General features: G+C 35.7%; 1 protein-coding gene across 2 annotated transcripts in view; it reads right to left on the bottom strand.

Moving 5' to 3' along the window:
- Positions 1–27756, bottom strand: part of SLC5A12 (solute carrier family 5 member 12) — an 88966-nt gene that overhangs the window by 19039 nt on the left and 42171 nt on the right. For both annotated transcript variants that reach the window (XM_033206093.1, XM_033206092.1), the window contains 8 exons: positions 23159–23224; positions 21833–21884; positions 19815–19882; positions 14309–14463; positions 14047–14187; positions 8951–9080; positions 7729–7817; positions 3027–3139 (listed from right to left, as the gene is read on the bottom strand). In XM_033206093.1, the coding sequence (XP_033061984.1) occupies positions 3027–3139; positions 7729–7817; positions 8951–9080; positions 14047–14187; positions 14309–14463; positions 19815–19882; positions 21833–21884; positions 23159–23224 (814 nt within the window). The remainder of the gene's footprint in view (positions 1–3026; positions 3140–7728; positions 7818–8950; positions 9081–14046; positions 14188–14308; positions 14464–19814; positions 19883–21832; positions 21885–23158; positions 23225–27756) is intronic.

Here is a 27756-nt window from a genome sequence, read left to right as displayed (position 1 = left end):
CAGATTCAGTACATGATATTTCCTATCGGAAACTTACTCTTAAAATGAAATCAGGCTAGCAACTTTTGAGGCTCTCTTTTCCAGCTTTTCAAATAGTGAATTATCAATTAACAATGTGCATGTTAAAATAATTTGGGGGAAGTATGCAGAAGTCCACAATTTACTTTTAAATGTACCAAAAATATGATGGATTAATGGATGGATAGACAACTGGATGGATATGCTAAAAAGCAAGCTTAGGAAAATATTAATGGGAAATCTAGGCAATGTATACACGATAATTCACAATAAAATTTTTAAACTTGGCCAAATAATTTAATTTTTATAATAAAATATAAGGAACATAACACAATAGCATAATTAAAATCATTATTGTTAAGAAGTTTATATAGGGAGAATTCAAAGTAACACAGAGAAAAACTTGAATTTTTCAAGTATACAGAAGAAAAGAACAAAGGTATGAAAATAAGAGAAAAAGTGAAAGATATGGAAAACAACCTAAATTAGAAAACCAATTAAGCATAAAGGGATGGTAAAACTATTCATATTTGCAAGCAACAACCACACTTTCAATAAAATCAATTTGCATGTTAAGAATCAACGAAAGTTGAGTCAATGGTCAGATATATCATTTTCAAAACAAAAACAAACAAAAAATTACAGCTTTCCACATTGATAATAAATAGTTTAGCAGACATTATGTGGAAAGCATCTTACTCATATTATCAAGGAAAGGAGAAGGAGGAGGAAGATGAATAAAAGAAGAAGAAGAGAGAGGAGAAAGAAGAGAAGAGAGCGAGGGGGAGGAAGGAAGAGGAGCTGAAAGAGGAAGACATTAGTATAGTTAATACGTAAAATTAAAAAATACAATACAGTTAAATAGAAAAAAAAAATTCTATTGCTAGGTGGAAGACTGACAAAGATATCAGTTGTTTCCAAATATGTTTTCAGGTTTAATGCAATCCCATGGGATTGAGGAGTGGCAGTGGGGGCTTCAGATAGGTTCCATGGAATAAACATTAAAGTCATTTTGAAAGAATAAATAGTAATGAATAGCCAATTTTTTTTTGTAAAACTTACAATGGAAACATTTTAATTTTTAAACTGTAAGAAAAATGAGAAATTGTTCTATCATATATTTAAATAAAATACTACAAAGTTATAATATAAAACAAGATGGTTTAGTCTTGTAATTACAGAAAATAAGTATATACTATGAAACATATTCTTATAGATGAAAAAAATTTATGTTATATATTTTTATTAATGAAAATATGTTTAAAACAGGAATATTGGAAAAATAATGCTGGGGAAGTGAACTATATAAAAAAAAAACAATTTAGTGGCTGGATGTGGTGGCTCACACCTGTAATCCTAGCACTTTGGGAGGCCAAGGTGGGTAGATCATCTGAGGTCGGGAGTTCAAGACCAGCCTAACCAACATGGAGAAACCCCATCTCTACTAAAAAAAAAAAAAAAAAATTAGCCAGGCGTGGTGGCGCAAGCCTGTAATCCCAGCTACTCGGAGGCTGAGGCAGGAGAATCGCTTGAACCCAGAAGGCGGAGGTTGCGGTGAGCTGAGATCATGCCATTGCACTCCAGCCTGAGCAATGAAAGTGAAACTCCGTCTTAAAAACAAAAAGAAAAACAATTTAATTTATCATCTTAAATAATAAATCAAATAAGTAATTTAGATGTATTAAATATAAAATATAAAAGTACTTACAATCTAAAAGAAAATATAAACATGTTTTTAATGTAAGAAATTTATAAGCATAAAAAAAGATAAAATAATAAAAGAAATGATATATTTGATCAAACAAAATGAAATTTTCTGTACATGAAAAATATGTTTCAAAATAATTAAGCTGGGAGACATTCTACAATAGACAAAGGACTTACTTCCTCTCTATGTAAAGAGATTTTGCAAACAATAAAATTTCTACTGTCTCATCAACAAATATACAGAAAGCATAAATAATTTTTTATAAAAATATACAAATCATTACTATCTGAAAAATAATGATCTATATTTCAAAAGATGTAAATTAAAGCAAAAATGTGATGCCATTTTGTCTACTAACTTGGGCAATTTTAGAAAATACTGATATTAAGCACACAAAAAATGTATCAACACTCAATGCTGCCACATAATTATTTATTCAATCCTGCTAGAACGAGATTTCATAATACATACCAAGAAAAATCGGTATAATTTTATTTAACAATGTACATAAGTTTTCCCAAATTACTTATATTTTCTATTAGTAAATACATAATTTGTTTATACTTTAAAAAGTAAACCTTGTGAAACTGCAATTTCTCTGGTAAGTGCTGAAGTGATTATAAACATAATATGCAATTGCATGATTAAGCAAGGAGCAATTATTCTTTGAGGGGGTTACTGGGAGTTTGGTAATAAGGAACAATTCTTCAGAAAAGAATTCGGCTTTTCTTTGGCAAGGTGACTGGCCATAGTGAGCACAACATCTTCCCATGTAGAGAGACTAATATGACCATCACACAGTGTAATCAAGAGAGATTGATGTGATTAGTCTGCAGGGGCATCCAATCTTTTGGCCTCCCTGGGCCACATTGAAATAAGAAGTTGCCTTGGAGTACATAGAAAATACACAAACACTAATGATAGCCGATAAGATTTTAAAAAATACAAAAATATCCAGAATGTTTTAAGAAAGTTTACACATTTGTGTTGGGCTGCATTAAAAGCCATTCTGGGCCGCTTGTGGCCCACAGGCCGTGGGTTGGATAAGCCTAGTTTAGAGTGTGGGGTAAGTATAGAAGAGTATCTGAAAATAAAGTCAGTTAAGGTAAACTAGCTAGTCATTCTTTCCTGATACACTGCCGGATCTTTGGAAGTGTAAGAATCTATATGTGGGATTCTTCACATGTCTCACTGTGCATTTGTGTTTATAAGTGTGTCCTGAATAGCATGTGCAGGATTTTGACATGTACCACACGTACATTTCATGATATGGAATAGAAGGTCCACCAGCTGTACCTACATAAGCCTTTACTGATCCAGGTGCTCAGCTTGTCCGAGAGATGGGGAAAACAGCTCTTGACAAAATCCTCAAAGGTCACTGTTGCCAAGGCATTGATGCTGGCAGCCACGGTGCTATAAGGAAAGAAAAGTGAGAACATGGTCTAAGCTACATAAGGCAGAACTATCAGCCTGCCCTCTTGTCCAGGGCAGAAAGATAAGGCAAGGCTCTAGGAAAAACAGATGCAGACAGGTCTCTATCTTCTGAGACTCCATGGGAACTATATGGCCTCTTTACTCATCTTTGAAATCTTTTTCCATGCTATTGCGCTTAAATTTTTTCCATGAACTACAGTGAAGAAGCTAGGCTTTCATAATCTAACACCCACTAATTCCTCTTAACAAGAGGTTAAATGAACTAGCAGACAGCACCAGAGGAAATATGTGTGTGTGTATCTACGTGTGTGTTCAGGTTGGAGTGGAAGCAGAAAGTAGTGACTACCCTATCCCAGGAATCAGTACAGCCTGCCACTCATTATTAATTATTCATTCATTTATTTATACATCGTTTTATTCATTCTGGGTATCAAGCATACAATGGTGAACCAGAAAGACATAGATCTTGCACTCTAAGTAGTACACAAACTATTGACAATTATTTACCTGCTTACAGTTGTGAAATTCTTGTGAAGGAAAATAGCAAGGTGCTATAAGAGCATACAGAGACCTAAATTGATATGTAGTTTGGAAAATTTTCCTTAGGAAGTGACAGATAGGCACTGGGAAGATCCACGCAAAATGGGAAAAAGATGTTGTAGGAAAAAGGAAAACTTACGTATAAATGTCTCAACATAAAAAGGAGCTGTTACATTCAACAACCGAAATCTACCAGCGTTGCTAGAATGATATTATAACAGTAAAAGAGAAAGTGGCAAGAGATAAGACTGGGAAGTGTCCATAAATCGAAACTGCATAAAACCTCTGATATTCCCTCTCTCACTTTCCAATCAGAGCTCAATCTTATTTGACCTAAAACTTGCTTAGGTGACACAGCACCTGAACGTTGGGGTTTTCTTTGCAGAATGACATGAGACCTTCTTTAATTCGTCATACAGACCTGGAATATTTTAGCGAGTGTAATAGATAAAATATTCAATTCAAGTGATGCAAAATCACAACTATGAAAAAAAAATTCTGGAAAAGAAACAGGCCAATGGACAAAAGATGTCTAGGAATTTGTAAGTTTTCCATTTATATTCATTAAAAATTATTCTGTTATCCTCCAGTGCTCACTTGAACACAAGATATAGCTATGACTTCTCTAAGTAATATATACAGAGGAAGTAAAAACTGTCCAAGACCCATATCTGAAAACTAAGTGCTTTGGGGGTACTATTCTTATTTTTCTAAGAATTAAAACATGATATGTGATCCCTGCCAGACTCCTCTTCTATCTGGAGCTCCATAAAAGTTAAATAAGGAAAGAAGACGATTAAATAAAAGGACTTTTTATGCTCCCAAAATCTTTGTCTTAATATACATCTTGTGAAAGTTTCTAACATCAAGGTTAATCTTTGAATCCTTTGGGTGGGAGGAGCAGAAAGTTGAATTTGGCCCAGCAGGGTAAGGTTTGTAGAACCTTTGCAGGGTTGCGTTGACAGTCAGGTGTATCCATATGTCAATTTTCAGATTCTAAAGCTGCTACAAGATAGTGGAAATATTTTTTCCCCTATGTCTCAACCACTATCTCCCCATTCTATCCCCACTTCCTGTCTTTTCCTTTCTCTGTCCCCACAGTCTCCTTGTGGTTGTGACAGCAGTAATCTCTCTGTACCATATGTTGTCCAGTGTGTTTCTTCCTTGAAAATTTGATACTTAGAATAAAGGAATCAACATTCTTTTATGGGGGATTTATTCTGTTAACAGCCATATTTCTCCAGTCTGGAAAGAGTGAGCCTCAGAGTAAGAGGGCAAAAAATAAAGCATGTAGAGAAAGACAAAAAGACAGAGTGTGACCCTTACTGGTGTTTGAGTCTCTGGTGCTCATTATCTCTGTCCTTAGTGTCCTTGAGATCCTAGGACCAACACCATAGGACACTGTCTCTGTGTGCTATTGATGCAAAATTCTAAAAACAGTATTAGTAAAGACAAGTCAGCAGTACACTAAATTAAAATCCTAAGGTAAAGTCATTATGTAAATTCAAGGATATTGCTATTTTGGAAATCTGTCAACATATTAACATGCTAAAAGTTTTGAAAGAGCAAAATTATATATCCATTTCAAAAATGCTAAAATTTTACCAAAATATACCACTGACATAAACATCTTTCTAAAATTAGCATAAATATATGCATTTTATTCTTTTACTTTTTAAATAATTTATGCAAATATTCTCAAATATAAATAATACCTTTCAAACCAAAAGTCAATACCTTATTAAATTGTAAAATCAAAGAAATATTCCTTTTAGAGTACATAATAAAACGAGGATTTCTGTTATTACCTTAATTATTTATTATTGTTCTCAAAGCACAATTACATAAGAAAATAAACATAGAAGTATGCCTATTAAAAAGAAAGAAAAAAAGTCAAGAGTATTTGCAGATATTTGATTACAAGCAAACCCCAAAGAATCAACTAAAAATATTTTTTAAAAACCCCTAGGTATCAGGAAAGTTCTGTAAAATAAAATTAATTAGGGTATCAGCCTAATAGATAAATTATATTTTAAAGCACAGTCATCAAAATTATTGGTGTTGGCATAGCTAAAGACCAATACATGAAAAGAATGTAAAAGATAATTAAGAAGAGGTATCAAATACAAAGAAGAATATAGAATATAATAAAAGTAATATTTCAAGTCAGTGGTGAAAAATGGCCTATTTATTAAAGACAAATGGGACAACTTGGTTACTAGTTTACAAAGAAAATAAAGCAGGAACTTCACTTAATTTCTTATATCACATGTATAGTCTAGACAATTTAATAATGTTAATATTGAATAAAACCATAAGTATACTAGAATGATATCTAGTTGATTATTTACAATCATAGAATGGACAAACCTTTCTGAGAATGATGTTAACCCTGAAATCAGAATATAAAACATTAATATAAATTAAAATCTTTATGTGCTCAAAAATGTCATTAATAAAGCAAATAAATAATGAACAAATGAGAAAAGCAGTCAATTGGCTACTTTTCTTATATATAGGTCAATTGGCTACTTTTCTTATCTATAAAGAGGAAAGCTCAAATCTTCCTGACAGAGAAGACCAAGTCTTCAATTTGTATATCACTCACTCCCTTGGTTTCAAACCTTCTAATGACTTCCTATTTCACTTGAAATGCAAACTCTACCATTTCATGAAGGCTCATCATGATTTGATTCTTGCTCACCTCTTCTAACTCATCTCCACCTGCTCTCCTCCCAGGGCCTTAGGTGCCAGTGTTTCTTCTGTTCTTCAAACACAGTTTGTCTCCCCAGGGCTTTAGTATTTGCTTTTCCCCCTGCCTGTAAATGTTCCTGCTTGTGCTCTTCACATAGCTGGCTTTTTTGCATCCTTTAGATTTCAATACAAGTATCACATATTCAGAAAGGAGTTCCTTAAAGAGCCTAACAAAATTAGGACCCTCAGACCTCATCTCTCTTGAGGATACACGCTGTTATTTCCTTTATACTGTTTGCTATTTTCAGACACAATCTTATTTATCTTTTTTACTCACATGGCCATCTGCCACGTCTGTTAGAAAGCGAACTCTATATTAGCAAGGACAGTGCTTATGTCAGTCTTGTTCTCTGCAATATCCCTGATGTCACCAACTGTGTCTGGCATAATATAAGTCTTCTAAAATATTTGCCATAATAAAATACATGAATGATTTTGTATTTAGAATAATGCCCTTATTTGAGGAATGGAAGTTATTAGCTGTCTGAGTGTGTTATTAAAGATGAGATGAATGGAATGCAAAGAATAGATGTGCAGAATATAGCCATGCATTGCTTAATGGCAAGGCTATGCTCTGAGAAAATGCATTGTTTGGTGATTTCATCATTGTGCAAACATCATAATGTGCTTACATAAGCCTAGATGGCATTGTCTGCTATACACCTAGGGTATACGGTATAGCCTACTGCTCCCAGGTTGCAAACCTGTACAGAATGTTACTGTTCTGAATACTATAGGCAATTGTAATACAATTGCAAAGAATTTGTGTTCTTAAACATAGAAAAGGTATGATAAAATGCGGTATTAAAATATAGGGCCATCATGATATATGCAGTCCATCGTTGACTGAAACATCATGTGGTACATGACTATATATATTGCAGCCAAATGAATAAGAAGAGCCAGCAGAGTGAGCTGCTTTATGTAAAGGTGATGTGAAAGTGTGGGGTCAATTAGCATCAGACAAGGTAGGATAGCGAGAATAAAAGTCTTGAGTAGGGACAGATCAAGGCTTACATCCAGCCCCTGCAGTTTACTAACTCACCATAGGTAATTTTTCTATCTGGCTAAATCTCATTTTCCTTATCTGTATACTGATGATGAGTGAGGTTCTAGCCTCGTATGTTGTGTGCCAATTAACAAGCAAATACAAATAACACATTGAGAAGGTCAGTTTACACACAGTGGGTGCTTGCTGAATACTGTGGATCACTACACCATCATCCTTGTCATCCTTTCCATCATCATCATCAGATTATTGTTGATATACGAACCTTAGAGTTCCACTGAAGGCACAAGCCACAAAAAGTCCTGGCAGTCCTGGCATTGTGGCAAATATCTCCATGACAAAGTACGGCATCAGCTGAAGAGGAGGCAAAAAATAAAAAAATACAATGAAGAAAGAAAGAAAAGAAAAGAGAGAAAAAATAGGATTAGTGGTCTTCTCATTAGTGTTTGAAATGTGGGAAAATAGCTTTTGAGCAAAAGGAGGTAGGAAGTTTATTTTCCTTGTTTTCAATATATGCCATTTTCTTTCCTGTTTATCCTGAATGTTAGCAACTAAGCCCTAAAATCAAACCCATAAAAGAAGTCTTCAGGGAATCTAGATATGATGTTCTACTCTACCTCCAGGTTTGTGGCAGAGGAGCCCCTCTTTGACAGAGCAGGACAGTTAAATACATAGAGAGAGGGAAGGCAAATGATTGCTTCTCGTCAGCATATTTTCCATAAATAAAGTTTCCAAAACCATGTTTACTGTACTATACCAGCATGATATTTAAATTATGCTGAGAAGACATGAAAAGAGGCAGGCATTGTGGAAATAAGGGTCATTGTCTTCAATCTGAGGTTCCTTAATCAACTGTGAAACCTGTAGGAAGAGTCCAAAGGCAGAAGCAACATCCAAAGCCATGGTTCAAGCCTGCATTCCACTGTTTCCAACCTTGCTATGCTACCAAGCCTTGTCTTCAGAAACAAGGTGAGGTGCTCTCTTTTTTTTGTTTTTTAGATGGAGTTTCACTCTTGTCACCCAGGCTGAAGTGCAGTGGTGCCATCTCAGCTCACTGCAACCTCTGCCTACCAGATTCAAGCAATTCTCCTGCCTCAGCCCCCTGAGTAGCTGGGATTACAGGCGCCCGCCACCATGCCCGACTAATTTTTGTACTTTCAGTAGGGACGGGGTTTCGCCATGTTGGCCAGGCTGGTTTCGAACTCCCGACCTCAGGTGATCTGCCTGCCTCAGCCTCCCCAAGTGCTGGGATTACAGGTGTGAACCACCGCACCTGGCCAAGGTGCCCTCTTTTTTACCTTCTCATTCCCCTATATTTGAACCTGGTAGATGCAGATATCACCAAAGAGAAGAAAGAAGCCAACTTCTTGGGGTTTGAGAAATAGTGAGCAGTCCAGGCAGAAAAAGAGAAAAACCAACATTACCCAACAATGACCAGAAGCATTCTCATTCCAGACGTTCCCCACTGTCCTCAAGAAAACCCATACCTGGTCTGGTGCTGAGATGATGCCTGAAGTCCAAGGGTCACAGTCTTTGAAGTGAGAGTACATGATTAAGCCAGAGAAGACAGCACACACCAGAATGATCCAGAGACCCAGCAAGTTAAAATACAAGGCACTAGAAAAGAGCACATCGGCCTATTGGTAGCCTGCATACCATATCATGGTGTGGTAAGGTCATTATCAAGTACTCAAGGTAAAGGATTTTGGGCCTTTTTCCTAGTAAAATAAAATTCTATAGCCTTTAAGAATCACTACACTTTATACTTTTGCTATTTTTTTTTTTTTTTTGCTTGAGAATATTACATTTTTAGACTCATTACCAAATTTAAATAAAGTAAGATTTTTAAGTGAATTTTCCTTTGAAATCAGGAGTTTTCTGCAAAGTCTTAATATGTGTGGTATGAGATCTATTCTCTTGGATTAAATTTCACATACCTATCACTCATATTATATAACTTCAAGTGATTTTCCCCCTACTCAATTCATAAAACTGTCAAAAAGGCAACTTATATTTTTAACATCTTTTTCCAGAGGAATAATGAGGTAATACAGAAATAGATAAGTGTTGGAAATATTCACTTTGGAGATTAATGCAGATAAAAGTTAGAGTTGGTTTTTTAAAAAGACAACAGAAAGTACGAAAAACTTAGGATCATCGTACCCATATTATGTGGTGCAATTCATTTTATTTTAAAAGGTACAGATATGCCTAATTCCAGCCTGGGTTCTTTTGTAGTATCCTACAGTTATGTTGTATTCATTACTGTCCTTTGAAAGTCGAAATTTTACTAATTTCCTCAATTCCAGAGAGGACATGAAAGTAGGCTGGCCTTACCTTGGCCTGAGAGAATAAACAAACTCACTGTGGAGATGGCCACAGGGGCCCAAGAGAGCAACGCTGAACATTGTCTAAGATCTAGTCACTGTTTGAAGGGAATCATATTTAAATGTAAGGACATACATTTATTTCAAAGTCCTCTAAAACCTATACTGTATAGGTGTACTTGACTTTCAAAGACCCTTAAATCAAAGTCCACATTTATAAGGCAAATATGCCAGATAATTATCCCACTTAGAGGAGTTTTCACTTCACAGTTTAAAAGAAGTTTTTATCTCAAAGTCTACTTCCTTGAAAGTATTTTGCCAATGCAATGATTTTTATGTGTTTGTTTGTTTTTCTTGCTGGGCTTTGGGAATACAATTGCTACATAAAATGAGCAATACCGATAATTGCTTTAGTTGTACTCTGGCTGTCTCCAACCTTCTTCAGGCCAACTCTATTCAAGCCTTTGCTCTGGCCATCTAGAGAGGCTTTCCTGTTCATCCTTGTTTGTAACATTCACTTCCTGCTCTCTTGTCAGTTTCTACTCCTTATAATTAATTATGTCACTATAGTATTTATGATCTGAAGTTCTATATTTATTCATGTATTATTGTTTTGTGTTCCCAGAGCATTGAATAGTTCCAGCATATAACAAATATAAAATTATTTTTTTGGTAAGAAATGATGAAATGATTGAAGAAATTAATGGTAGAAATTCATGACTACATAATTACATTTTTTACACTGTTTCTTTTTAAAATACACCATTGGATCTGTAGTTAAAAGTCTTTACCCTTAACAACTATGTGACTTTAGACAAGTCACATAACACTCTGAGTCAGTTATATCATCTGTAAAAAGAATGTAATGTAACTGCCTTACTTTTTATTATAGGATTATGAGGATTTAATGAGTTACACTCTGTAAAAATATGTGGAAGTTATATAGCCATACAGAGGACAGTCATATATTATCCAAAACAATCTTACAAGTTTATCAGTCAACTATGCAAAATGAGAAACCAGTGGCAATAGAACATTAAAGTCGTTGTATTTTTAATTTGTTTATCATTTTAAATGGACGTTGGTTCTATAAAGGGTTAATTCTTCTGTTTGTAAAATAGGCTTTTTCATTGATCCATTCAAAAACTATTTACTGGGCAACTGTCTGTACCAGGCCCTGTTCTAGGTACTGTGGCTATAGCAAGAAGCAATACAAAACCCAACCTCGTGGAGATTACATTTCAGGATTAGAAGCAGGTAATGAACACTGAAAATAAATAAATAATACATAAATAAGATAAGATAATTTTAGATCTGATAGAGATAAGGGGAAAATAAACTAAGGAAATGGAAATGGAAAAGCAACTGTGTGTAGATGTGCTCATCGTAACTGGGAGATGGGACGTGATACCCTGCATCCACTCCTACCCTCACAGCACCATTTGCTACCAGCAGACCTGAAAGATAAACAAGGGTTTAGAAACACGAACAGTTAACTTCCAGGAAGCACATGTAACTGTCTTGGTAAGTGATACTATTTCTAGGTGCAAGGAAGATTTGGCTTTAGATTAAGTTGTCTTTGGTGAATAATCACATTTCTGGTCATGAAACCAAATGCATGTATATGAGCCACTCCTGATTCTAACCCATGCCCACTTTCAGTGTGAACTTTATGGATCTATTTCTACCTACCTATTTTGCAGGATTAATTTTCCTCAAGTACCAGAGATTTTTCTAAACCCCATGGAATGTCTTAATTACATTAGGCTCTCAGATAATGGAACAAAAGCAAAACATCTCATCGGCATCTGTAGAGCCTCCTAGGTGACAGTCAGTCAGCAGCTGGCTCTGAGTGGCTTCCAGATGCCCCTGAGTGCCCTCAAGGCTCCAACTATGTGACAGATGGGAGCCCTCACCATTCCCCCACCACAGCAATCTCCCCTGCAGCTCTGTGCACTGCAACTGTACCGAACATCTGAACTGATTTCTCTCTCCTGAATTTTATTAACCCTATCACCTTAGATTCTCTCAGGGATCCCTTTTCTAAAGCGAATTTTTATGTTTCATCTTTCATTATTCTCACAAAATTACTATCACAGTCCTAATCCCTTCGTGGGAGTCAGCATGAGTGGAACCAGGAATGGCAGTCCTGAATGTTAGAAAATTATGTACATTTTGTTAGGAAATTATGTACATTTCTTTCTTCATGAGTATGCCTCCTTTTCTGCCAGCTTTCATACTCACTAAATACTAGTACAACAAATTCCAATTTCTGGGTAACTATAGGAATGGGATTGCATTTATTTTTCTTGAATTAAACTACTTTACTAAATGAGGTTTTAAGATTTATATACAGAAATATGTGTGTATGTGTGTACACATATTGATTGATTACAGCTATATAATTGTATTACTTGGTCTATCTTGTTGGAAATGTCCTAGTTAGATAACGATAAGTTCATTGATGGCTTCTGATTAGTTAGCCTTAATTTTCATTTACATATATATGTGAGTGTGTACACAGACACACTCACATATATATGCCCATCCATACATGTGTGTGTCCCTGTGTATATACATACGCACAAGTATGACCTTCTCAAGGCATTACTTTGTTTACTAAGCGATAAACATTTAATAAGCACAAAGCATTGTTCTTGGTCTTGTGGGGAAAAATGATTAAAAAGACACATTTCCCAACTTTCAGGTATTAACATAGAAAAATTAGGCATGTTCACAAAAGAAAATAATATAAACTCATAATATTTTTAAAAACTAGATATAACAAAGAATTATTATTTATTTTACCAAAGGATTCTTCTCTTTACAGGTATAGGCAACTATAATTTATTTTAGAGCAGAATTTTAAATGAATGTTTCAGATTAAGTCACATGCATTTTCAATAACACAGCTGTTTGATAAAGAGATGATCACATGTGTGGAGGGTTTGTTACAATATTATTTATTGTAATAAGATTTGAATATGTTACCAGTGAATTGATGGAACACCAGATAATGCTTTTATTTCCTTATTCGGAGAGCTGTGAAATATTACATTACAGTTCTCCTTTTGGAATTCAGCTTACAAAATGGTTGAATCATTTCCAGGCAATTTTATATTTGATTTAGTGAACATAAGAAACTGTGCATTGAAAGCATTTTAAAATCACTTGGGGAAATATTCATAGTGACTATTTCTCTAAGAAAAATTTAGTGTATCCTGGTTAGGCTGGGGAGGTTGAAACCTTGGGAAGCAACACTGAAGATGAAGAATCATTTTGGTGCAGTTTTGGCTTATTTCTGCCAGTTTTGCGAAAGTGTATATAACTTTGGTCTCTATTTTGGAACATGGATAGCTTGCAGGGCTTGGAAAACATCTGATGCTTGTGCCTCTGCTTGTATCCTTCAGAGCAAACAGACCAGGAAAGAGTCAGAGCAGCTGAAGATCCACTGTGGCTTGCTATATTACCCTTTGTTTTCTTATTTTTTTAACCTCTCCTTGGAAACTTTAAGAGTACAAACATCTGTTAAGTGAGCTTAACCTTTGCAAATATAAATGAAACTTAACTTGGGCTTTTTCTTGTAAATGCCTACATCAAACAAAAAAAAATGAAACTTAATGCTAACTACTCAGAAACCACCAAATAACTTAACAGATATCTAACTAAGAAATTTCCAATCGGATAGACCAAGTAAGACAACTGTACAGATGTAACCAATCAAATATTTCCTTTGCTTTACTTCCATGTTTAACCTATAATTTTTCCCCTTGTGTTCCCTCAATGGAGGCCTTGAGCTACTTCTATTTGATAACTGCCTAATTCATAAATCACTGTTCACTCAAATAAACTCTTTAAAAAATTTAATTGTGCCTTTTAACCCATGAAAAGAAAAATAATAGTTGAAGAGACCACATGCTAAATCAAGTGAGGAAGAAATGTGAGCTATTTACCTTTGCATCGCCACCCACAGTACCTAATTTAATCTAGTAATTTCTCAATAAATGGAGGCAGCAAATAATCGAGAGAAAAGACAAATCAACTTCAGTTCATACCCCTTCTCGGCCACTTTCTGCTGAGATGACAGTAGTAACACTGGGCTCAAAAAGTTGAAAGAGTTAAGTGAGTCTCTCTGCCTCTCTCTTACACACACACACACACACACACACACACACCCCAAGAGGAAGTATTAATATATAATAAGTACCAAATAAGGTAAGATAAAACATTAAAATTTGTCTTTACTGAGAACTTACAGCTTAGCATGCTTTTCTGTTTTGCAAGAGATGCATCGCTGAATAGTTGATTGATTGACCCCATAGATTCCGAGCCATGTAAAAGTTCCTCCCACTGTGATAGTCCAAAAAGTGTGTCGCCTGAGAGGATCTACATCAAAGCTATGAGACAGACAGAAATGAGTGAACAAAGATATTCATTTGATGCCCAAGATATTATTTTAGGTGACCGGGTCATGTAGCTAAATCTTTGTAAAGTATTAAAAAATTGCATTGGACATACTCAAATATATGCAGTCGAGATCCATTTGTTGATTGCTCTAATACATTGTGGAATCCACCAGCATGAGTTGATCCTTGAATGAGAACCGTTAAGAAGCCCACAAACATGACAACCATCTGAAATGCATCTGTCCACACCACTGCTTTTAATCCTCCCTGAAATAGAGAGAATGTTTGAGTTCTTGAAAACAAACCCTGTAACTCTTCTGGCTCTGCAAAGCCTCTCTGCTAATACATGCATGCATTCTTTTGTTTATTCAGCATCAGCCACTGAGCATCTTTTATGTGCCCAGTACCATGTTAAGCATGAGAATAAAATGAAAAGTGAGACAGACCCCTTCCTTAACTTTATAGAGTTTATAATCTAATGGGAGAAGCAGATGTTAGACAACAAGATAGTGATTTACTTAAAAATGTGGAAAGTGCAACTAAGAAAGACAGGTTACTATAGGAGCATAAAACAGGGAATCCTGACCTGGTCTTGAGGAAATGATGTTCAAGCTAATTTCTGAAGAATGAGTAGGAATTTATCAACTACAGAGGACAAAGAGAAGAGGGAACCAGAATGTGTGAAGAAGCACAGCTCCCTGAGGAAATACAAGAAAACTGGAAGATGTTGGTCAAAAGTGTGAAACACCCAAAGAGGAATTTGCTCTTTGGGTGAATTTGCTAGAGGCCTGGCCACACAGACTTTGATGAAGACACTTAAATGATTTCTCAGGAGCATAAGAAAGCATTAACAAGAGTTATATGAGGAGAGATTTTGTTTCACAGAAGTTTCATTGGTGATTGTGTGGAGAATCAACTGCAGGAAAAGAAAAGGAGTTGAGAGACCATCTCAGTTTATTTCAGTAGTCTATGCCCAATATGATTGGCAGATAGAGGTAAGGTAGAGATGAAAAGAAGTGGATGGACTTAAAAGCTATTTTGGAGGTAAAATCAACATAACTCATGATTCATTGAATACAGGTGATAAAGAAGTAAAGGAATGAAGACTAACCAATAGGGTCTGGCTTGCACAACTACAGGCACTGTTTGCAAAATTAGTGACAGGGAATATATTTTGGGAAACTGAGATGGTAGAATATCAAACAAAGAACTAGGAAGGAATGATATATTCCAAACATTCATGGAGGAATGAGTTTTAAGAGCTACAGAATGGTCAAATGGTGAGGTAAGCAGAACAGAGGTCCAGGAGGATGAATCTAAGAGCAAAATCTAGGATACAATGATTAGGCAAGAGGTTAGAGCAGTGGTTATGAAACCCACCCCAGTTCCCCTTGCGAGTCACTCGAGGAATGTAAAAGGAAAAATAAATAATTAAATAACATTTAAGCCCTATCCCCAGGGATTGTGAATTAATTAAGGTCTGGAATGGGGTCTGGTCCTCAGTGTCTTTTGAAAGCTCCCTCATCGACTCTAATGTAGAATTACAGTTGGGAACATTTGGGCAAGAAGAAGGAAGGAAAAAGAGAGGGTGTTGTAGTATTGCAGGTATAGAAGTCCTTAGGACCATGATCTATATGGGATGAGCAAGTGGGGAAAGATGAAATAAAGTGATATATCAGTAAGTGCTTGGGAAATGAATGAGCCCTGTGAAAATGAAATGACGTGGTATTTTTAACATTGAAAAACAGAATTATCATCTCTAGTTACTCCTCCAGAGTGTCAGGAACTTTAGTGAAAAGATGACAGGCTTCATCTTCATCTTGAGATGAAAGAAGACATTGGGGTTGCCCCATCACTTCTTTTGTAATTAAAATTGAAATTCAATTTTAAAAATAGACATTAAAGTAGCTGCCAAAGGCATTATATTTATGTATTTTGTTCACATATGGTCTGAGAAATAATAAATTTCTTACCTCTTACCCCTAGGTAGCACTAGCTTAATTTTCTTAAATCCATTAAGCCTTCCAAACCCAAATCTCAACATAAGATTTTAGTGCTATGAAGACAAAATGGCAAAGGCCTCTGTTTTCAGAGGATACTTGGCATTGGTTGTGCAGAAATCTGTATAAACTTGGCATAAGGCAAGAGAACAAACCACTTTATCAGATATTAATCAAAAGGCAGATTATAGTCACCATGAAGACTTCTCTGACTTCTTCATATAGCAAGAGTCCTCACCTCCTTTCTCTGTCATACACACACACACACACACACACACACACACACACACTTATCTTCTTTAATACTGATGGTACCTTGTATGTCACCTACCTATTTAATCAAACTGCCTTGTTTGGGGCCTAATGTTTGCCCTACTAAACTACGGAACCCTGGATGGCAACAAACACTTTCTCTTTCACTGGTTATTTTAAATGTTTTATACATCCACAGACTTAGCACAGTAAAGAGACTGCAATATGAGCAAAGGTGAAGCCTCTAATTTGACAAGAGAGAAGAACAGAGGTGTGGTACAGAGATTATATGGGTAGATTGGATTCACAGAATGAAAGATTTTTAACATCAGGCTAAGGAGCTTATAATTTATCTTGTGAACAGTAGGAAGTAAGGAAAGAATTAGATCAGTAAAGTGGCACGAAGAAATGAATATTTTAAGAAGATTAATCTGACAGAGGTATGTGGGGTGTGGGAGCAAGAAGAGACTGGAAGCATAAAACCAGTTAGAAGGTAGTAAATTTAGATCATTTTAGTTTACTGTGATTATAAAAATATCTGGATGTGTTTCTGATGTCATGGTTCTTGGTTTCTATGTGTCCTACTTTGGCTATGCTTGTTTTCCTCTTTTTTCTCTTGCTTTGATGAACTGAGGGTTGCTTTTTCAAACTCCATTTATCTTAACTTTGACTATTTTATGTAAATGGGCTCCCTTGAAATTTTGCCATGCATTTTAAATGTAGAGTCAATATTTAAGCAATGCCATAATCCCCAGAAATTCAAGGATGATAAAACATTTAAGTCTGAGTACTCCCTTCCTGATTTACATGCTGTTATTATGTAGTTTGGGGGTAATTCTTTTTTCTTAATTTCAAAGTGGCATATAATTATAATTATGAACATAATTATTGATATGTTTTATATTTTAAATTGTACAATAATATAAAACATTTAATAATATATAAATTATAAAATAATGATGATCATTTAGTACCAAAATAGTTTAACTATACTCATTAAATGTTTACTATTTTATTTTCTTATCAATTCTTCTGTTTAAAACTGTCATATTTTAATGTTTTCCCTTTCTCCCGCAGTATCTCCTCTAGATTTTTCTTTAGGGAAGATCTATAAGGGCTAAATTCTCTTTGGTTCTTGACACTCAACTCCTGAAAGATAGCTTCTTCAAAAATACAATTATGACTGGGTCTGGAATAGTTTTTCCTCAATGCTTTGAATATATTATTCCTCTGCTTCCGGTTTCCATTGTTGTTGCTAAGTGTCCCTCTTTAAGTATCTCTTTCTCTTTCTTCTGGCTCTTTTTCAGGTCCTCCATTTGTATTTGCCGTTCTACAGTTTCACTAATGTATCTAGATATAAACTTATTCTTTTGCTTTCTGCTTTAAGGTTACACTTTCTAAATCCATATGTACTTATATTTTATCATATCTGAAAAATTACAAGCCATAATTTTTTGAACGACTACCTCACCTCCATTCTCTGTGTACGCTCCTCTGAGACTCCAATTGGACATGAATTTTGTCCACCATATGTCTCCATTTCTATTTCACTTTTTTCATCTTCTTGTCTCTCTGTTATTCTTTAGGTTATTTCTTTGGATAGAATTTGGATAGAGCTTCCATCATACTGATTGTTTCTTCAAATATATTTGCTCTTTATAATAATTATTATATTGTGTAGTCAGTCATTCCTGATGCTTATTTGTCTTTGAAATTACATTATTTATTTATTTAAGCTGTTTATGCACATCTATTCTTTTATTCAACATCTTTTAATACCAAAATATTTTGTTCTTGAGAGGCTAAATCTTGTTTATTGCTTTGCTGATCCTCACTCACAGTAAATTTCTATTTCATATTTTTATGATATTTTGTTAACGTTATCGTCAGATCTTTATCTGTGTGTAAATATCTTATAGTCTTAAGTTGGATTATTCCTCCAGAGAGGATTTGCACTTTTTCCTTGAAAAATTTGAAGTGCATCACTGAAGTAAAACCATGTTAGCTCCCCTCAAGGATTCTAGCTTAATGTTACAGTCCCAAGCTCAGTTTCCCTAGATTTTCACTGACCCAAATTTCAGTATCTTAATAGTAGTAGTACTGTTATCACCACCTGCCTTCAAGTCAGCCTCATGCATCCTGTCTACCCACAACACTCCTTCCAAATATCAGTCCTGATAATTAATATGTTTTAAATTGTTTTGTATTATTTTGTTACCTTGTTTTGGGGGGAGAACACTTACTTAGGGAGCTATGATAGCTTTTTCAAGACAAGTAATGCATTAAAAATTGTTATATCCAGCATCTAGCTGTCCTTCTCTGGACAGGTACCTCAGAGCAACTAATCTATTACATGAGATCAGAGGTAAGAGAAGCAAGATCCTATTTTTTTAGCATAGGTGGGAAGAGTTGAGTGTCTGGAATAGAATTATGGTAATGAGAATGGAATTTTTTAAAATGAAGACAAAACTAAGTGCAAATAAATAATGGAATTTGCGAGTATGAAAAAGAGGGATCAGGATGTTATATAATCAGAATAGATGTTACAAAAGGTAGGTGATATGCACATAACACCAAAATACATGAATCATCTGCTATATGAAAATATATTAATTTTTTATTTTTATCTATAGTGAAGGAAAGAGAATTCAACTGTCTGGGAACCACTGCCACATGCTTAACTGGTTAATTATGGTTAAAATGACTCAACTGGTTAACGTGGTAAAATGACTCAGAAGAATACAGATTACAGTTGCAGGGAATGGGCAAACAATAGGTCCTCAATGAATGTTGGACTAAACTATGTATAATTGTATTAATTACATAAATATGCTGCCAATACAACTCAGGCTCCTTAATTACAAACAGAGCATGTGTAAAACCAAATGGTAAGTGTAATCCAGGCTTATCCAGAAATACAAGACAAAAACAAGCTGTGAAATTCTCAAGTTTATAAAATAGCAGCCATCATTTTGTTATTTCTCAACCAGTAGACAGTGAAGTATAAAGTGTAAAGTATAAGTGTCATCTGTAGTTTATGAGGGCCATGAATGAATAAACTATTTTCTCAGAAGTAGCATAGGTTCACCTATTCTGTAATCAAGAAGACTTTTTCATTAGATTTTTTTCTTATTAGGCATGCTTTTCTTGAATGAGTGCAGATATTAAATTCTCTTAAAGGTTGGTAATGAAAAGAATTTTAAACAACAGCACCTTCCTCAGGAAACTGTGACAGATAAGCCGACATACTTCTGCTTAATTTTGGAATAACAAATTCCGCTATAATTAGATGCCTGTTGCTGGAAATGTGCCCTTACCCCATATTCGGAGGTAGTGTTAAATACTTCTTCACAGCTAGATACATACCAGAGTACAGTAGAATGTGCAAACAATTCCTGTTGCAAACACAGAGCCCCAGAGATCAAACCCAGTCACTAGGAAAGAAGAAAAAATTATTAAAAGAACTTTCCTTGAAAAATTAAAAGAGCAAGTCTTATGAGGAAAAAGACACAATATTTTTATCAGTGTTCTTTGTAGGCAAAGGTAAAATCAAATTAGAGTTTTTCCTCATTAAATTTTCTCACCTTCGAGAAAGATTATTTTTGTTATATTTTTATACTTCTAGCTAGTCCATACCTTTTATGTAATGTTAAGTCAAATTTTTCCTCCTAAGATTTTGTAGATTCCAATCTTTGATCCAAATGTTTTGTTTTTGAGTTTCTGTTTTTCTCAACAAAGTTAGTCTGAGTACTCTGAAATCACCTAAACATCATCCATGAGCAGGGATATGAAAGGAAATAATGGCTTTAGAGGTTCCACTAGGAAGACTCTTGGGCAGAAAGTCAGTAGACTTGAATTTTTATTCAAACAACCCACTTCTCTTCTCTGACCATCATGAGAAACATGAATAAAAATTGAGTTTTAATGGATCTTTGACTTTTTTTTCTAGGAAAACAATCCTTTTATTGAACTTACCTAGCACATATAGGTACACATCTGCCATGGCGGTGTGCTGCACCCATAAACCATCATCTACATTAGGTAATTCTCCTAATGCTATCCCTCCCCTAGCCCCCTACCCCTCAACAGGCCTCCAGTGTGTGATGTTCCCCTCCCTGTGTCCATGTATTCTCCTTGCTCAACTCCCACTTATGAGTGAGAACACGTGGTATTTGCTTTTCTGTCCTTGTGATAGTTTGCTGAGAATGATGGTTTCCAGCTTCATCCATGTCCCTGCAGAGGACATGAACTCACCCTTTTTTATGGCTGCATAGTATCCATGGGGTATATGTGCCACATTTTCTTTATCCAGTCTATCATTGATGGGCATTTGGGTTGGTTCCAAGTCTTTGCTATTGTGAATACTGCTGCAATAAACATATGTGTGCATGTGTCCTTATAATAAAATGATTATAATCCTTTGGGTGTATACCCAGTAATGGGATGCTGGGTCAAATGGTATTTCTGGTTCTAGATCCTTGAGGAATCACCCCACTGTCTTCCATAATGGTTGAACTAATTTACACTCCCACCAACAGTGTAAAAGCGTTCCTATTTCTCTACATCCTCTCCCACATCTGTTGTTTCCCGACTTTTTAACGATCGCCATTCTAATTGGCATGAGATGGTATCTCATTGTGGTTTTGATTTGCATTTCTCTAATTACCAGTGATCTTTGACTTTTAACAATCCATGCTTTTTTATTCCTGTTGCTTCTAGGAATACATATCATAAAATCAGATTACAAGTCCAAAGCACAAAACTCAGAGGAATATCAAGATAAAAAGGACTTTTTTGGCAGCTCTTATCTAATCCTCACTGACTCTGAGGTTAATATTTCTCAGTATAAGCGCATAGCCCAACTAACTGGAATATTGAGGACTTTCAATATGGCAGGCATCATTGTGAAGTTTACTTTGACTTTTATTTCTTTCCTTTTTGTTTTTAGGATTATATTATTTTGAAAGAATAAGCTATAAATTTTAGTGTAACTATTACAAGCACTTTTACTCTTATACTGAGATTATCTACTTCATGAGATCACTGAAGTCCGTATATTATAGATGACCATACTTAGCAACATATACAATACCAAAACTTCCACAATTCCAATGATTTAATAACCAAAACCAAATCCCAAACAAACAAAAGCAATCAAAATTGGTGTCTAGAAGTATATGAGTCAAAACCAAGTAATTAATTATTTGCATTATTTTCAAAGTTTAATCAATATTTAGAGCTTTATGTCATGACTCCTAATAGTAATTCAGAATCCCCTAACCAGAAGAATATCTCCCCAACAAAGTATTTTATTTATAATTCTCCAAGGTGAGAAGTTAGGCATAAACATGGTAAAATATGCCAAGGGAATGTTGATAACTTACCTTGATTGAGTGCCAGGGCAGGAGCATACACCACCACTCCTGTGTAGAGAATCTGGTAGAGAAACAAGAATCAGACTGGCAGTGCAAAAGTGACGTAGAAAGGAAAACTGCCTAGAAAGTTCTTTATTGATGTTAGAGTTGTATTCTCTTCAACTTGTTCACCAAACATTGCATTCCCGTCCACTCTAATTTTGAAGTTGCTCACCACTTTCAGTAGTTTGTAGAGGGGATGTAATCATTAGATGGAGGAAGAGAGTTGGGTTTTCAAAACTGCTACTATTTTTGAGATATTATGGTTATATTTTGTGTATCTCTAAGGGATATAAAAATAGACTTATTTAAGTTTTGATTCATCTTCCTTCTACCCATTTTCCTGATACACGCATCTTAATGTACTCTCTACTGACTTCATGAGAAGCTTTACTAAGGAACAGAAGCATATTTTAGCAGTTTGCTGAAATACGGAATTTAGACGTGAGATAAAAAGAATCTGTGAGGGAAAAAAAAAGTACTGTGCTGGGAAGACTAACAACATGGGTGATCTCCATAATGAATATATATTCTAATTCCCAGAAGTGCAACCACCACCCTGCTGGAAATAGGTCCAGTTTCTCCAGTTTCTATTTGAAATTTCACCATGCAGAGATTCATGTTAGGGTTTTAAAAGGCAAATATCTATGGGCAGGTAAATGAGCATTGTTTTCCTCCTATTTTCTTGCCTAAATTTTTCAGTCAGTGAGTGGGAGTTTTGATTAAAAAGAGGGAAGAAGCTTATCTTCTAGCAGAAAGTACTTGGTGAGTAGTAGGAAGTGTGCCAGTGCCGTGCCATGGGCAAATTTAGAGCAGCATGAAGACATCCCAAAGCTGGGAGGGTGTGAAAGGAGTTCATAAGAGAGAAGAGAGGCAAGTAGGAGGATTCGCTGGGAATATTGTCTTAAAATGACTTTCAGTAAAATAGGTATTTCTGCTTCAACTCAGTTAATGGTTAAAAACAAACAAGAAAAAAAAAAAAAAAAAAAAAAAAAACTACCAGACCATTTCATATCTAACTTAGAGCAACTTGTACAGCTTAAACAGCAGTGAAATACATGTTAAGAAAATGTGGGTGGCTTATACACACACACAGACGGCTTTTTTTTCCCTTTGTGGCATACAATATATGTTTGCTTGTTATTTTTAGTACAGATTAAAAGTGCTGTCTTTGGAAGAAAGTAGGGTCTTCTGAGTATTAAATGTCCTTTAGCTAAGTTTATTGCCCCCAAAATAAACAAACCTGTATCTAGTAACCTCATAGTTTCCACATCTGCAGCAGCCATGACCCCTTACCGTCTGTACAATGTAGATGACTGTGGCAGCATAGCGAACTGGTTTGTTGAATCGTAGTTGTAAGTACTAAAGGAAACAGAAAGACATACAGAGTCAGTGAGATTTAGATAAGAGCTGCTAAGAAAGTCCTTTTTATCTTGGTATATCGTCTGTTGTGCTTTGCACTTTAATTTGATTTTATGATATGTATCCTTAGAAGCAACAGGAATAAAAAAGCATGGATTGTTAAAAGTCAAAGATCTATTGAAATTCAATTTTTGTTCATGTTTCTCATGATGGTCAGAGAAGACAAGTGGGTTGTTTGAATAAAAATTCAACTCTATTGACTTTCTGCCCAAAAGTCTTCCTAGTGGACCCACTGAAGCCATTGTTTCCTTTTATATCCTTGCTGCCCCAAATTTAGTTCAATCTTTTATTTTCTCTTTTCTGGATTGCTGTTGTAGCACCCCAATTGATCTCCCTAATACCAATCTTTGCCCACTCATCCTATCAATCACATATCTCCCATATCAATTCTTTTAAAGCAGAGCTCTGATCATTTTGCTCTTTTTCTCAAATTCTTCAATGATTCTCTATCATTGACAAAACATAGTTCATATCCCAGGCTTGATATTCCAAACCTTCCATTGTCAGACCCACACCCTCCCTTTCTTAAATCATATCACTAACCTTCACATAATTTATTCTCCACATGCAATTATTGTTTATTGTTCAGCTAACATGTTTTGTGCTTTTTCAGACCTTTCCTTTGTTTAGGCAGAACTCTCAATATAAGAGCCACTCTCCCCAAATTTCACAAAGTCTTAGTCATCTGTCAATAGATGGAAGGAAAAGTAAATACGTTCTTTCAGATATAGAATTATGCAGTTGAAATAGTCCTTTCTTCTGTCACAGATGAGAAACTCAAGGCTTAGATTATAGATGAAAGCATCAGCCCAATTACTATTCCTGGCCCTGATCATACTTCATCCTCTGAGCTCATATGGCACTAATACTAAGACTTTTTCGTGGTTATCAGTTGCTATCTTGTATTTTGGTGTTGAATTTTATTATCTCACTATATTAGTTTGTTATTAATACTGTATAAATTAATTGCCACCAATTTGTTGTTTTGAGACAACAGAAATTTATTACCTCTCGGTACTGAAAACCAAAAGTTAAAAATCAGTTTCACTGGGTCAAAATCAAAGTGTGAGCAGGAGGCTCCTACACGAGGCTCTAAGGAAAAGTCAGCTTCCTGCCTTCCTGCTGTTAGTGGCTGCTGGCAATCCTTAGCTTCTTGTTCCATCACTCCAGTTTCTGCCTTTACAGTTACATTGCCTTTTCTTTTGCCTGTCAAATTTCCCACAACCTCCCTCATATAAGGACATATGTGATTGTATTTGTATATAGCCTCTCTGGATAACCCAACTTTCTCACCTCAAAATCCTTTAATCACATTTGCAGTAATCCCTTTTAAAACAAAAATACATGTAAAGTAATATTCACAGCTTTCAGGGATTATGCCTGGATATATATTGGGGAAGGTATGCTGTTTTCAGCCTACCACATTTACTATCCCTGATATATACAAGTACTGTTCTCTTTTATTCATTTTTATCTTTGTCATTTACATATTCATTCATTCAACGAATATTTGTTACCTGCTTTACATATTGCATTCTGACACAAAATGATAAGTAAATATGATACAGTCCATACCATAGAGTATCTTACAGATTAGATGAAGTGACCATTAACACATATTTATACTAATAAAAGTAAAGTTGCAATTGTGATATGTTCAATTGTGATATGTTCACAGCTAAAAGTAGCTGTGAACTTACTAAATAGTAGGATCTGATTTACTGTTTTGAAGGTAAGGAAAGGTTTTTCTCAGTAAGTATTCTAGAAGACATTAACACGTGTCTTTCAGTGTGTAATAAACATGTATTGAAAAACAAAATAAAGTTTTAAAGTATCAATTGGCTTGAGGATTAAATTTCTTGCTAGTAGTTTCTACTTGATAGTAGTTTTTTTTTTTTTCCTGAATTTAAAAATTTCACTTTGATTAAATCAAGGATTGACAACCAAGTTATCCTTTCCCTAGAAACAACAGATAAATGTTTCATGGCTTACAATGGGCCCTTCTTTGAAACAAAGGACATCTCTTGGCAGAACTGCGATTCCATTTTATAATAACTCACATTCTGAATTTATCCTGCCAGATTCTCCCAAACCTGAGGTAGAAAACCACCTTATTTTCAGGCCCTCCCTTCAGATGATACATTCTGTGAGCCAGAATGTATACTCCAGTGAATATGTGAATGAGGGCACCAGACATAAGGAAAATATTACAGAGGAAGGGAAGTCAGTGAGGAGTCAGCGGTCTCAAATATCATAAGATAGAAAACACTGCGAAATGTTTGTGGTGAAGACAACTTAGGTTCAAATCTTGTGCCCTTGGGAAGACTATTTTCTGCCACTAAGCCATGATTTTATCTTCTGAAAGTGGATGTTGTATGGATCAAATGGTGGGAGGTATGATAATGCCAAGTACAGAACTAGAGCTATAGTAGGATTTAATGACTGCTGTGGTCACTGAGGGTGCAACATCCATAGTTTATTGGCATTCACTGTTCCAGTACATGTTGATGGCATCTAAATGTGCCTGAGATTATCTACTGGAGAGTGTTCTGAGCCTTTGCACACGGCCCTAGGGCAGATCAGAAAGGCTTGCGGGTGTTATCATTGGCACTCAGCCAGTGACTAAATGGATTTGGAAAGAAAATACCCTGGCTTTTTGCCTTTCAGTGAGGACAATCCTGAGACATGCTTTATGTTGTCTGTTAGAGATCCCCAGTTGGATTGAACCCCAGTTGTTCACAGTGGTAACCTGCTCAAAATTACATTTTTTTATTGGCATCTTTTTCTTCTATGTCTCACGTTGCCACTTGTCTATCAGTGCTTACTAGAATCACTTCCCCCAGATAAACTTGCATTCAAATCCTTGTTTCAGGATCTGCTTCTAGTAGAATGCAACTTAAGACAGAGACATTTCTAGTAAATATAATGCAAGTAAAAATTTTGAAAATGCTTCTGTAATGAGGTGTGTTCTCTTTCTGAGAGGAACTCTTTTCTATCACATAAAGAACTCAGGATAGCCCACAGGAGGATGAGACTAAAGGTAACAAGGACAAGCTGTCTCATTTGCATTCCCCTAGACCAGCAAGCTGCTAGCCAACTTGCTACCTTATGGAAGTCACAGAGATGGTCCCAAATGAGACCAGCACAATTTTATGGGGCCCATCTGAGCCAGGCAAAATTGCTAATCTGCAGAATTGTGAGAAAATAAAATTGTTATTTTGAGACATTTATTTTGGGGTAGTATGCTACATAGCGATAGATAACCATGAATACAAAGATTGGCACTAGAAGTGGGGAGGTGTACCTAAAACCAAAAACATGTAGTATTAGCTTTGGTACTGGGTGGCACAAGGAATTCTGGAAAACCTAAGGGGCAATGAATCCTGAAAAACAGTAAAGCCATGAGGATATTGCTATAGGGATCTCGAAAAAAATCAATGGTTTTCACATCTCAGTTAAGTTCTACTCAATTCAGTCAACCCAGTAAAATTACAAAGATAGTACTGGGGAAAAGCTATATGAACAAAGACCTGATCAGAAATCAGGCTCCTTGAATTCCAGTTTGAGATTTGCTGGCATCTCACTCTGTGATCTATGCTTCAGTATTCTCATCTGTGAAAGAAGACTATTCCAACTGCATACTTCGATATCTGAAAGAATTTATCCACTTTTCCTTTCAATGTATTCACTACTTCATTCAATAGTCACCTTTGGTGTATATATAAGCTATTCCTATTGTCAAAAGTAAAAATGCAACAGAGAAGTTGCATGCTTCATGCCTGCTTATAAAAATACCTGAGGTGACATTGACCAACATTATGATGGATTATTTTCAGAACCCCAAACTTGATCCAGCCATACTCTTTTCCATCTCAGGAAATACCAACTCTACTTTTCAGGTTGGTTTGAGCCCAAATTACATACAACCAGCCTTTACTCCTCTCTCTCCCTCCCCACATCCAATTCATAAAAGAAATCTAGGTGCTTGCCCCCCACTTTCAAAACAAATTTACTTGCATTCATCCTCTCTTACCACCCTATTACTATCATCTCTTGCTCAGATTATGTAAGTACACTCCCAATTACCTCCCCGATTCAGCAGTAAAAGCCCTATAATTATTCTTAATATCTAGTTAGAGTAATCCTCTTAACATACAAATCCTATCATGTCACTTCTCTTCCCAAACACTGTAATGACCCATCATTTCTAAAGTAAAAGCTAATCCCTATGATGACCTAAGAGGCCCCATAGGCCGGGTGCGGTGGCTCAAGCCTGTAATCCCAGCACTTTGGGAGGCCGAGACGGGCGGATCACGAGGTCAGGAGATCGAGACCATCCTGGCTAACACGGTGAAACCCCGTCTCTACTAAAAAATACAAAAAACTAGTCGGGCGAGGTGGCGGGCGCCTGTAGTCCCAGCTGCTCGGGAGGCTGAGGCAGGAGAATGGCATGAACCCGGGAGGCGGAGCTT

This window comes from Trachypithecus francoisi, unplaced genomic scaffold (assembly GCF_009764315.1).
Source record: "Trachypithecus francoisi isolate TF-2019V2 unplaced genomic scaffold, Tfra_2.0 Lachesis_group8, whole genome shotgun sequence".
Taxonomy (NCBI): domain Eukaryota; kingdom Metazoa; phylum Chordata; class Mammalia; order Primates; family Cercopithecidae; genus Trachypithecus; species Trachypithecus francoisi.
Note: the sequence above shows the minus strand (reverse complement) of the source record. Positions and strands in the feature narration are given on the sequence as shown.